Genomic DNA, 12,490 nt, shown 5'->3' with positions numbered 1-12,490 from the left:
ACTACCACATTAAAAAAGACAATTCACACACACACACACACACACACACACACACACACACACACACACACACACACACACACACACACACACACAAACACACACACACGTTGGTGGGGCTATATTTATGAGGACTCTCCACAGACATAATTATTTTTATACTGCATGAACTATAGATTCTATTCCCTACCCCAAATCCTAACCCTCACATAAAACATTCTGCATTTTTACATTTTACAAAAAACATTGTTTAGTATAAATTTAAGCGAATTAAATTATGGGGACACTAGAAATGTCCTCATAAACCACATTTATAGCATAATACACTTGTAATTACCAGTTTGTAACCTAAAAAAATGTCCTCATAAAACACCCACCCACCCACACACACACACACACGCACAAATCTTGCCAATTTACAATTATTAGAGGCCACTCACAAATATGTGTAACCTGTTTATGGGTAGTTTACTTGATATGTCAAGCAATAACAGCAGTGTCCTGCAGAGTGACATGCTTTACTTATTCAAACATCATTTTATTTTCTTTCTCATTCTTGTATAACTATCATACATTATATAACCTCATTTAATTTAGAGATTGCATGGAATTTTCATCAGCGACAGAAAATAATGTTTAGATTTGAACAGGGTAGATTCTATAAACTTGACTGATCCAGGTTTAACTTCTCAAGCAACAACAAGAGCACCATCTGGCTGAAATTGTGATAATTTCCACAGCCTCATACAGTAGTGCCATTGCTACACACTTACCTACAGTGACCACCACAGGACAAATAGCGCTACTACAGTTTCTGACCTACTAACACACAAGTGTCCACACATATACAACCATACAAAGGTACACACTGCAATAATCTGACACATCTGCTCTTCTCAAAGCAACACTAACCTCTACTGGTAAGAGCAGGAAACTACATGTAACTGGTCTATAATATAATGTCGGAAAACCTAACCATTTCTGAGATTGGTCACAAGCATTTCTAGAGTGTGTTCTCTCTCTTTTGCATATGGTTTCTCTGCTGGCCAGCAATCAAACAGAGGATGGAAAAAAACTTTGACTCATCGTGAGGGGGGAAAAAAATCACAGGATTTCCTTCCCTTACATTGTACTGCAGTACACCCTAAAAATGGAAAAACAATGAAAGAAACTTTTTTCAGGTTATGAAGAGCACCCTGAACTCATTGTACAAGATATGCCGCATGCTTTGTAAATGTGGGAGACGAGGAGGGTTGTTAACACACAAGAAGTGCAGTTAACACACACATACACACACACACACACACACACACACACACACACACACGAGAGAGAGAGAGAGAGAGAGAGAGAGAGAGAGAGAGAGAGAGAGAGAGAGACCGACAGACACAAAGGAATGTGGGGCAGGAGAGCTTGATTAAAAACAGATGTGCTCAGTCAAAACACACACACACACACAGAGAGAGAGAGAGAGAGAGAGAGAGAGAGAGAGAGAGAGAGAGAGAGAAAATAACAGCTGTCAGGATAAAATGTTTTTTGCATTTGTTCAGTTTAATATACTGTATATAGTGAGTTATTTTATCTTTTATTTTATTTTTTATTTTATATATGTGAAATGGAAAAAAGAAAAACATCTTGAAAAAAAAAAATCCTGAGTGGCTGGTAATTTTTAGTATTCACTAGCTTCTGAGGCTAGTGGCCAAAAAAGTTAATTTTGTACCTGAAGAGTAATAGTAGCTAAACTAATGCTGCAGTCCCAATTTATCTCTCAGTTTTACATTCTAAAGCATTGTGACTGTGTGTGTGTGTGTGTGTGTGTGTGTGTGTGTGTGTCATACAAGTCCTCGTTAAAACTCAAAAAGTGGGCATTATTGCTGGTGCCTCATTTATAAAGACGTGCTGAAAGATACTAAATCTGAACATATGACAATTTCCAAAATGTTTCTAATGATTTATAAAACATTTGTACGCATGCTTTTCAGTTGGCATACGCATAAGAAATTTTCACATCCATTTCTGGCTTTTTATGTCCTGATTTGTTACTTACTTTTGATGTAGGATCAAATACACAAAATGTAGGATTAAATCTGATAGTATGTGCATTTTTAAAATGAGGCCCCTGGTGTCACAAGTGGACCTGTGTTGTAAGTAACCAAATGTGTAATCAAATTCTCTTCAACAAGAGCTTCTCATCAAAACCCAATCCAAGACAGGCCACATGCCAGAGTGGCAAAGAGGAATAAACACTTTTGTGTAGGCATTCATGCTACAAAAGGAAAAATGGTTACTGCGGTGTCTCAGTGTCCCTGCAGAGCTGTTCTGAGCAGAGAAAGGAAACCATACTGTTCTTCACACTCAGACTAAGCTTTTATTTTTTGAGTCACAGATTCCCCATGCAGTCCCACAATTCCAGCAGGGTAAGTGGATTAGATGCTCTCATGCCTTTTCATTCTTTTTTTATGTTTCCCCTCTATTCTTTGCTACTTTCTCTCCAGAGACACACTGTCTTCGTTTTATTTACAACTTCACTCCCTCACTCTCTAAGTTTTGAGAGATACCGTTGCTCTCTTTTGGGCCTAAACAGCTCAACTGAACAGGGAGTCTTCACCTTACACCCAAACACTTCCATCCATCCATCCCAGTGTGGCTGTCCTAATCCTGCCTGCTCATCCCACAAATGGATCCCAGCTCTGGCCCAGTCTGATAAGCATGTTTACAAGCTAGAGAAAAGAGCCTCCAGCACTATTTTTTTCAAGGTCTTTGCTAACAAACACTGTATGCGCACCTGTATCAGCCATAGAAAAGATGCATTGTGATATTGGAGTGCCCCCTACTGTCCTTACAATAAAACTGCAAAGACAGGAAAGAGGTGACTGAGATAGTGAAAAAAAAAAAAAAATTTAAGGCCATTTTGTGAGTACAGAATGCATTTTGAGTTAACAATTCCAAAAATTGCAATTCATATACAAAATATAACATTTTAACCAACTAAAATGTTTTAAACACATTGCATAAGAGCAAAATCACATTTAAACCTCTCTTAACACACACATAATGCCTCATTTGGGCACTGTTCACATTGTGAATGCAAATACACACTTTTATTTGCAAATCCACAAAGTTTGTGACCCTGAATGCAAACACATGTATATGTATCCTGGTGGATGGAATGTACAGGCTGGTTTACATAGACTTTGTGGGCAAGAGAAGGGGAAATGTGCCGTTCATGTTTTGTTGAGTCAAACACACAACATTATTTTCAAGCCTGAACATGCTGGTAGCTTTTTAACCAACAGCAAAACCTACTTTGCACAATAGCATGCTGACAAACTGCACAAATGCTTTTAAGACTAGTATGTATTCTTTTCCACTGGTTTTGTTACACACTACCACCCACCCATGCCATGACACAGTAGCAGCTGCTCCAGGAATAACACTGACACTATGGGGTCAAACAAGCAGCTGCATTCAATTGCATTGATACTAAGGGAACCCCACCCCTCACACACACACACAGTGGATGAATTGGCAACCACAGGAATGTCAAATCTGTGTGAGTGACTTAGCATGACCCTAGGCAAAGAAGGCACAGAGTAAAATGTATGTTTAAATAGCTACCACTTAATGCAAGTACCATAGTATATTGTTAAAACAAAGGATGAGTGTTAACAGTGTAAAATATTTGTGACATGGCTGAAATTTTTGGGGCAGATACACAACCTTCATCTATTGTTCAATAGCTCCCTCTACTGACTGCAAAGGAGATTATGTGGGGGGAGGGGGGAGACATATAGAGAAGTAATTCTAAACTAATGTGATTTTGTCAGACTCAATAATATAAACTAGAGTAATGTGATCAATAGTGACATCAGCAGATTGCATTCATCAGAATAAATCACATGCACATTCAAAGCATTAAAGGAAAATTCCGGGTTCAATATGAGTTAAGATCAATCGACAGCGTTTGTGTCATAATGTTGATTACCACAAAAAATAATTTCATTCCTCATTTTCTTAAAAAAAATTAAACAAAAATCTGGGTTACAGTGAGGCACTTACAATGGAAGTCAATGGGGGCCAATTTTGAACGTTAAAATGCTTACTGTTTCAATAGGACTGTATAGCCAAAAGACATAAAGGATATTCATGTAAACATGACCGGCCCGTCCTACAGGCAATACGGATAGCCGCTTAGGACCCCAATGTGCCTGTGCGGCCCACGCGAACATAAGCAAAGTAAATGAACAAGTTTTAAAATTCTGAAACATTTATGACTTTTATTTTGAAATTCTCCACACTCTGAAAGCTGTGATCAACACCTGTGGACCTTATCATTTAAAATACAATTCACCTTGATGGTGAAAACTGAAAACAACATATTAAGTATAAAATGAGCTCACAAAAAGATAAATATCTGAAAGTTACAACAAATAAAATAACAGCAGTTTATCTAAAATCGGCAAGAAGTAAAGCTAAGCAGTACACACTAATCTGCATAATTTATTCATAACGCAAAGCATTACTGGGAACTGGAGCACGGTTTCTTATAACAGTATTATTAGACACAGATTGCACCTTGCTGAATAATGCTCATGTCTGACAGAATCACAAGAAATAAGTAATGAAAAATATTGCTTTGGGCTATTTGAGTCTTTGAGACTTATTTAATGTAAAGGATAACAGATACAGTGCTTGACAAATCATTAGGGCTTTTCACGTTTTCTCAAGAATAATCTGCTGGGGAAGGAATTCAGACACTGTGGATATAAACATGCAAAATACATGATGTGTTTATTCTTTACATTTGTTTACAAATATATATTTCGAGGTGTTGTTTTTATAGGCCCTATTTAAAATATGTAATTGTTTTAACTTTTATTTACTTCTGCACACATTCTGGCAAACTTTTTGTTTTCATTTATTTTGTTGCTCTAAACAAACTTGTCAGTGTCCTAAACAATTAAAACTATCTAAAACTATTTAAAACAGCATTTTTTATTTTGTGTAAATTTAATTGGTAACACTAACAGTTGTAAAAGTTAACATTAGTTAATACAATATGAACTAACATGAACAAACAATAAACAATTGTATTTTTATAAATTGACATTAGCCAAGATTAATAAATGCTGGAAAACTGTATTATACATTGTTAATGATACCTAATGCAAACCTTATTGTACAATGTTACCCAGTAATTATCAGACTTGCAGTTTCCATGACCTCATATTAATTGAGACACTGGTTTATTTGTAGTTCTAGAAAAAGGCTGAAAGGTGATCAAAATAATGCATAAAATGGTGATGTTAACCTAACATCTTCATGTTGGGGGAAAAAAGCTATTGGCCATGTTATTTGTCATCTACCGAGCTATACAGTATAGTGCTTCTTTTTTAGTGCTTTATATTAAAACATCTACTCATCACGTTTGCAGTGGTTCTATGGATGTTTTAAAGTTATGATAATTTTCACACCGGGGGGCCCATTTTCATGATTTCGCCTAGGGCCCCACAAACCCACAGGCCGGCCCTGATTGTAAACATGATTTAAGTGTGATAAAATCACTTGCTAACCTTTTCTGTGTAAAGTTATAGCGAATTTTACAACTTCGTTACCATGATGATGTAATGTCAACAAACACTAAAACCCTGACTATAAAAATGACAATTTTAACAATTTCACAGCTCAAATAATACACAAGTTTTAACAGAGGAATTAATGCAAGTGCTTTTATAAAATTGTAAGCTTCACATTTCTGTGTTTATACCCTCCAAAAATTTGCCACATTCACTTTTATTGTAAGTGCCACTTTGTAATCTCGATTTTTAAAAAGATTTTTTTTAAAGAAAATGAGGAACGAGTCGAAATTACTTTTTTTGGTAATCAACATTGTTACAAATGCTTTCTATTGAGCTTAACTTGTATTGAACCTGGAACATTCCTTTAAAAGTAGGGCTTTGTAATCAATGTGCCAAAGCTGAGCTCAAAGGACACCTTTTCACTTTTGTTTTTCTAAAAGACACTTTCACTAGCAGATAACATGGACATTTAATTATCCTGATGATTTAGTACCGTTCGGTTCTTCCCAACTATTCGCACACAAATGAATGTGTAACATTATTATAGTTCTGTCTATCCTTAACTTTCTCTGGTCTAACTCTTTTCTTCCCTTAAAAGGCCTTGAGCAGAGGACTTACTCAGGATGCCAAGACTGAGGGGGGTGGGACTGACCTAGAATTTCAGTCCAACATATAATGGAAAAATCCTGTTCCATCCAGTTTCACCTCCCCAACCAAGTTTGAAATATGGTAATTGTTTGTCTTATGTGATTTTGATGGGGCATTTCTTTGAATACAACTGTCACATACATTCTTTGAACTAAATCACTTAGGTCACTATGCACCATTATGGCTATGTACAGTAGTATCACATTGCTAAAATAAAGAGTCCGGACAGAGATCAAGAAAAGTAGGGGGATGTCATTCTGTCTTTTAAAGTTTAGGAAAACAATATAGGTCATATGGGCTAAATACGTTAGGTTTGGCAGATCCAAAGGGCATAATCTATTAATGTGTATAAAATGTTTTCCATTGTGTCACTTTAAACTTTTAAAACCCAAACAATACCTATCTGCGTGCAGACGCTTGGGCGCGAGGACAGCATGCTTGTTTTACGCGGAATTTTCCAGTTACTCGTTTCCCGGGGACACTGACTAAAGGAAAAGAGGGCGGAAGGGGGTCGATGGATGAATGGGATCCTTTCATCCTGTTAGCTGCAGAAAAGCAGGACGAGAATAAATTTAGGGCTGACAGCTAGAGTACAGGAAATGTCGGTTCTGTGGCAGATGGTCGGGTGGGGCCTGGAGAAGGGGGAGAAAATGGGAGGATCTCCAGCAGGAAATGGGAGGGCCAGGGGGAGTGGTTTTAGAGCGGCTCACTTGCGCACATCTGGTGTTTGATTTGTGTAACTGCAAGTGTATTTTATATTTCTCAGAAATTCTTTTTCAGTTAAAAACGAGTAAAGTTCATGGAAAATATGTAATATTGGCGCAAAACATCCAATGCAGACTGGTAAATGTATTTATTTATTTATTCCAATAAATTCCTATTGATTCTCATATGAAATCGGTCAAATATAACTGCTTTCCCTTGGAGCTCACAGATTAAAATAAAAATAAATAAATAAATAAATAAATAAATAAATAAATAAATAAATAAATAAATAAATAATAATAATAATAATAATAATAATAATTAGATGCTTAACCCAAATGAGGCTGATTGGTTTTATCACATTTGTGTGTTCTACATATTAATAAAATTCAAATTTGATAAGATCATTCAAAGAAATAAACTTGCTGCCCTTTTGGGAAAAGCTGGTAAAAATGTTTCAGGTTTAGTCCCACAACCAGTTATAATAATAATAATAATAATAAATCAATCAATCAAACAAACAAACAAACAAAAAACATATTAACATTTTGGAAGTCCAGAACATCCTAAATAAGTTAAATAAGTTAATCAACTCATGGGCACTAGGACATATAAAATCATTCTAGAGTATAGAATCTGCTCCATGGTGGGAAAAAATTATTGTAAAATACAATGGAATACTGTTTTTCTTTTCTTTTCTTTTTTTTCTTTACAAAAGCATCTGATTTAAATTTATTATCAGGCCCTGAATGCTAGCATCTTTTAGCCAGTCTTCATACTAAGACATACACACAAATCCTTCCTTCTTTGTTGATTAATCATCCTTCATTCAGTCTGAGACAAACATACACTAGCAGGAGTGTGTGCAAAACTCATCATTATACTTCAGAAAAACAGTATTTTCTGCCTCAGGACCTGTGTTTGCTTACAGTCATCTCTTTTTCTCTAGCTTTTGTCTGTCTGTATGATACAAGTGATTGTTAAATGTGTTAAGTGGAAAGAATCTGCAGAAAGTATTTTAACTTGATAAAGTAAACATACAACAAAAACTGGCCCTTTTAATTCCAGAAAAATAGCTCTGAGAAAGAGAAAGCTCTGAGAAATGAGAAAGAGCTCTTGGGTTCAGAATAACATGCTTCTGCACATTAATGAATAACTGGCTGATCACACATGGCACATAATGAAATGTTTTTATGTATTTTGATGCAGCCCAGTCCTGATAACATTCTCTGCATTTCAAAGAGTTGTACTTGAGCCTCAAGGGCATCAGGCAGGCACGCAGGCAGGTTCAAGAGTGCATTTGACTGCAGAGAATACATAGCACTTTATCTGACACAGCACTGAGAAGGTGCATTTTGTATATGTTAAAAATAATTAATCATGGCCAAACAGGCAGGGGTGACCCAAAGCTGTTCCCATTGTCATGTAAAGGCCAAAAGCTGGAATAGTGTAAGTGAATGACATTGGATCTGCATGTTTGCCTGCCAGTCTGTGAGTTATATGTCTAAAACTACATCAATAACAATGAGCCCATAAGGTGTCCAATAGCTTTTATTTTTAATTTTTAATTTTTTTACTTTATTTATTTATTTATTTATTTTGATCGCCTTTCATCTTTTTTTCTGGAAGTACAAATAAACCAGTGTCTCAATTAATATGAGGTCATGGAAACTGCAAGTCTGATAACTACTGGGTAACATTGTAGGGAGCAATCAGCCATGTAAAAGTCAAAATGTTGTTGTCTCCAGAGGGCCTGATACCTTTTAAATGAGATCTCGTTCAGTTCCTGCCTTCATGTGCAAAACATTTTGTCTGGTAAATGGGGCAAATGTGTTTGCAGAGAGAGAGAGAGAGAGAGAGAGAGAGAGAGAGAGAGAGAGAGAGAGAGAGAGAGAGAGAGAGAGAGAGAGAGAGAGAGAGAGAGAGAGAGAGAGAGAGAGAGAGAGAGAGAGATGTTGTTTCCCATGTAAATAATATGAAGGCTGACTTTGCAAAACAAATGGTACCAGCTAGAGAAGACAGTCATTATCCATTACTAGGTTTGTTGTATATAATGCTTTTTTATTCTCCAGCATTCAACATTTTTCTCCTTCCTTCAAAGTCACATAGAGCATAAGTGACATATTTTTTCTAAAAAACTGAGATATTAAATGCTATATTTTTGTGTGAAGTGTGTGAAATGTAATTAAATCGGTGAAATTCTTAAAAAAAGAAAGAACTGACTGTATGGTAGGAGTGTGCATTTCAATGCAGTGATGAAACATGATTAAACTATGCTACATTACAATTTGAGATACACATTTCAATGTAATTTTGGACTCATCTCAATGAAAACAAACAAACAAACAAACAATAATTAAAAGGACAAGCTAATTTTTTTATTATCAAATATATCATCCTCTGCTCTTCCCAACCTCTCAAGAGTGACAGCCTGACTTTCATTTGTAGTAAAGGGCGACATCTAGTGTTCTTTAGAATGCACTGCAGGTTATAATATCTTTGAAATAGACCAATTTGCCATAACAATGCAACAGCAGACCGATGGTTTTTGTTTATTGCAGCAGATCAAAAAAACAAAACAAAAAAAACAAAAAAAAAAAAAAAACAATGTGTAACAAACCCAAGAGCACATGACTTTTGAGAAAAATAAACAGAACTTTAGCTTTGGAGTTTGGCTTCACTGTGGCTTTATTCTTTCATTTGATTGGATGAGAAATATCTTTCAATATTGAGTATTAATGATTAACTACCACAAAGTATAAAAAGCCAATAAGTGTTATTTCCATAAACATATGTTTCTCTGACGATCAGGATGAGAATGATTGTTGCTCTACTTCTGCTGTGCTGCCTGTTACTCAGTGAGGGACAAACCCTCAACAAAAAAAAAGTGCAACAATTTCCGGACAAAGAAAAAAGCATCCAGCCCAACATCTGGAATGACATGAGTGATTTGAGAGACATGGTGGTGGAGCTCAGAGTTGAGTTAAAGATGCAGAAGATAGAGAATGCAAGTCAGTACTAAATCTGATGCTTGCTTCTTTTGTTAAGCTTAAAGTGGTCGTGTATTTGACAATAAATCTCACCATGCCTTTGTTTCAGTGCTTAACAAGCGATTGATGGTCAGTGAAACCCAGCTGGAAGAGCTTATAAGAGTAAATGCAGGTAAACTGACACCATTTACAAATGTTAAATATGTGTAGGTACAATGTAGGATTGTTCAAATCAGATCAAATGTAGCATTCATAATGTCATTTTTGTCATTGTTACTGCTGCATGTATAATGTAATAATGTTGAGTGTCTTCGACTCCCCTGCCAACAGAACAACCAAAAGTGGCATTTTCAGCTAGCTTGTGTAAGATGCGGGAATACTTAGGTCCCTATGACACTGACATCACACTTAAATACAAAAATGTCTTCACAAATATCGGCGAAAACTACAATCTAACAACAGGTAGGCCACTCTGTACTGTCTTAACTCAAGTAAACTCTCTATGCAGTGAAACCGTAAAACACCATATGATTATAATTTTAACCCATATATACAATAGAGGCAATTTTAAAATGATTTGATTGTTTTGTCAATGGCAGGTATCTTCACAGCACCTGTTAAAGGAGTCTACTACTTCAGATTCACTGTGTGCAGTGTTCAAGGAAGAAATTCATTGGGTGCTGATTTGTATAAGAATGAGAAGATGATTGTGTCAGTAGGACAGTGGCGAGATCATAATGAGCACAGATATGCGTCAAACGCAGCTGTCCTGCAGCTGGAAGCAGGAGATGTAGTTTGCATGAAGCTCATGAAAGGTTACACCATTTATGACAGTCCCGGTAACCTCAGCACTTTCAGTGGATTCCTGATTTACCATTTATAGTGACATGCCATTGCACATTGTCATTTACTGATTAACAAAACAGCATACATGTTTCTTGGAATTAAAAGTTTGACTGCTAAGTTTTAACCAGTGTTTCAATCCATGTACTATATTTAAATGTTTTAAAACTTTAGATTTCAGGGACTGTTTAACTCATGCTAAAAATGTCACTGGTCAACAGGGTTAGGAATAACGGAATACATGTAACGGGATTACATATTTAAAATACAAAATATAAGTAACTGTATTCCACTACAGGCACGATAGCTGTGTCTGAAGTGCCATTTAGTTGTATTTATACAGACTATTTAATGCTTCTCAGAGCAGGCATAATGCATTTACACAGTTACAAATGCATAAATGATGTTATGAATAAAATGAATATAGAAATGAATGAAAATATAAATTTATAGGCTACATCTTTAAATTTGAAATGAAATTATGAAATATATGCTCTATCATGACAACATGAAAAAAAAGTGGTTCTGTTCTGATGCTGCATTTCATTTACACAGAACCTGATCAGAACTGCCTTTGATACTAGGGGCTGTGTTGGCTCAGAGTAGGCTTACATTAGTCTGGCTTTTGCGTCTTTCAACAGAATTTTGAGCAGGCACAGAGCAGCCTTAACGCTGTGTAAAAAAACCTTCATTTCTATTGGGATTGGCCACCTGAGCAGAAACAAAAACTGTATACAATATCAGTCAAAAGTTCTGGAACACTTGACTGCACTTATATTTCTCATCCTCTTAAAAAAAAAAAAAAAAAATGGCTTGAATGCTCAAATTTACTTTTGTAGCTTCCCAGAACTTGAACAGATGCATGCGATACAAATTGTACTTCATATACTGGGGAATGCAATCAATTACCATCACACTAGGTTTGTGTTTTGTAATGCTGTTTTATTCTCCAGCATTCAAATCTTCTCTGCTACATATTTGGTTTTAAGAAATAGTGCCAGTAAAGTTACATGAATAGAGACACAATTTCTAAAAATGAAATGAAATAAGTTAATTGTCGTGGAGAGGTTGTACAATTTAGTGAATATTTTTTGTTCAGTGAAATTCCAAAGAAAATCAACAACAAAATTTTCACGGGAAGGCGTAGGAAGGCGGGTGCTGAGGGTGCTGAAGCGCCCCCCAGTGAGTAAGACTGGAAAACAATATAAAATAAATTTCATATATTTAATTGTATTTATGCAGTATATATAATGCAATTTTCGCTTTCAGTATATGAAAATAAAATATGCCGTCCTGTTTCAGAGAGATTTATCATGCTTTTGGGCAGGGCTCTGCTGAACTGAAGAGAGCCCTTGTGATGGGGATGGATATTAGTGGACTTTTTAGTCTCCCTTTTTTCCTTTTATTTGCACAAAAGCGAAAAAAAAAACAAAAAACAACAACAACAAAAAAAAAAAGTCATCATTATCAATGAAACAGTAATTTGACAATACATTATGATTAAATTGTGTAATTGTATAATTACTGTTGTTTAATAATAATGTAATATTACAGTTTATGAATAAAAACAAATTAATCAATCCTCAATATTATTATTTGTTTTATTCAGAAGAATTTTGTGCTCAATAACAAAAAATAAAACAGTACAGGTTAGAGCTTTTGTGTTCTGTGATTCGTCGCTTTGTGGAAGGAGATAAAACCTCAGCTGAGCAAAAACTTCATCTT

At 35.6% G+C, this 12,490-nt stretch overlaps 1 protein-coding gene across 1 annotated transcript; it reads left to right on the top strand.

Annotated features, from left to right (window-relative positions):
- The first annotated feature begins 9,739 nt into the window (after positions 1-9,739).
- On the top strand, positions 9,740-10,892 carry LOC127433019 (complement C1q-like protein 3). The gene is made up of 4 exons (XM_051684629.1): positions 9,740-9,943; positions 10,032-10,094; positions 10,253-10,384; positions 10,522-10,892. The coding sequence occupies exons 1-4, from the start codon at positions 9,745-9,747 to the stop codon at positions 10,803-10,805; spliced, it is 678 nt and encodes a 225-aa protein (XP_051540589.1). The 5' UTR covers positions 9,740-9,744; the 3' UTR covers positions 10,806-10,892.
- Positions 10,893-12,490: the final 1,598 nt, after the last annotated feature.

Source organism: Myxocyprinus asiaticus, chromosome 42 (genome assembly GCF_019703515.2).
Source record: "Myxocyprinus asiaticus isolate MX2 ecotype Aquarium Trade chromosome 42, UBuf_Myxa_2, whole genome shotgun sequence".
Classification (NCBI taxonomy): domain Eukaryota; kingdom Metazoa; phylum Chordata; class Actinopteri; order Cypriniformes; family Catostomidae; genus Myxocyprinus; species Myxocyprinus asiaticus.
Note: the sequence above shows the minus strand (reverse complement) of the source record. Positions and strands in the feature narration are given on the sequence as shown.

Coding starts and splice junctions, on each gene's coding strand:
- LOC127433019 (XM_051684629.1), top strand. CDS start 9,745: ATGAGAATGATTGTTGCTCTACTTCTGCTGTGCTGCCTGTTACTCAGT. Junction 9,944..10,031: donor GCAGAAGATAGAGAATGCAA/GTCAGTACTAAA, acceptor CCTTTGTTTCAG/TGCTTAACAAGCGATTGATG. Junction 10,095..10,252: donor GCTTATAAGAGTAAATGCAG/GTAAACTGACAC, acceptor CCCTGCCAACAG/AACAACCAAAAGTGGCATTT.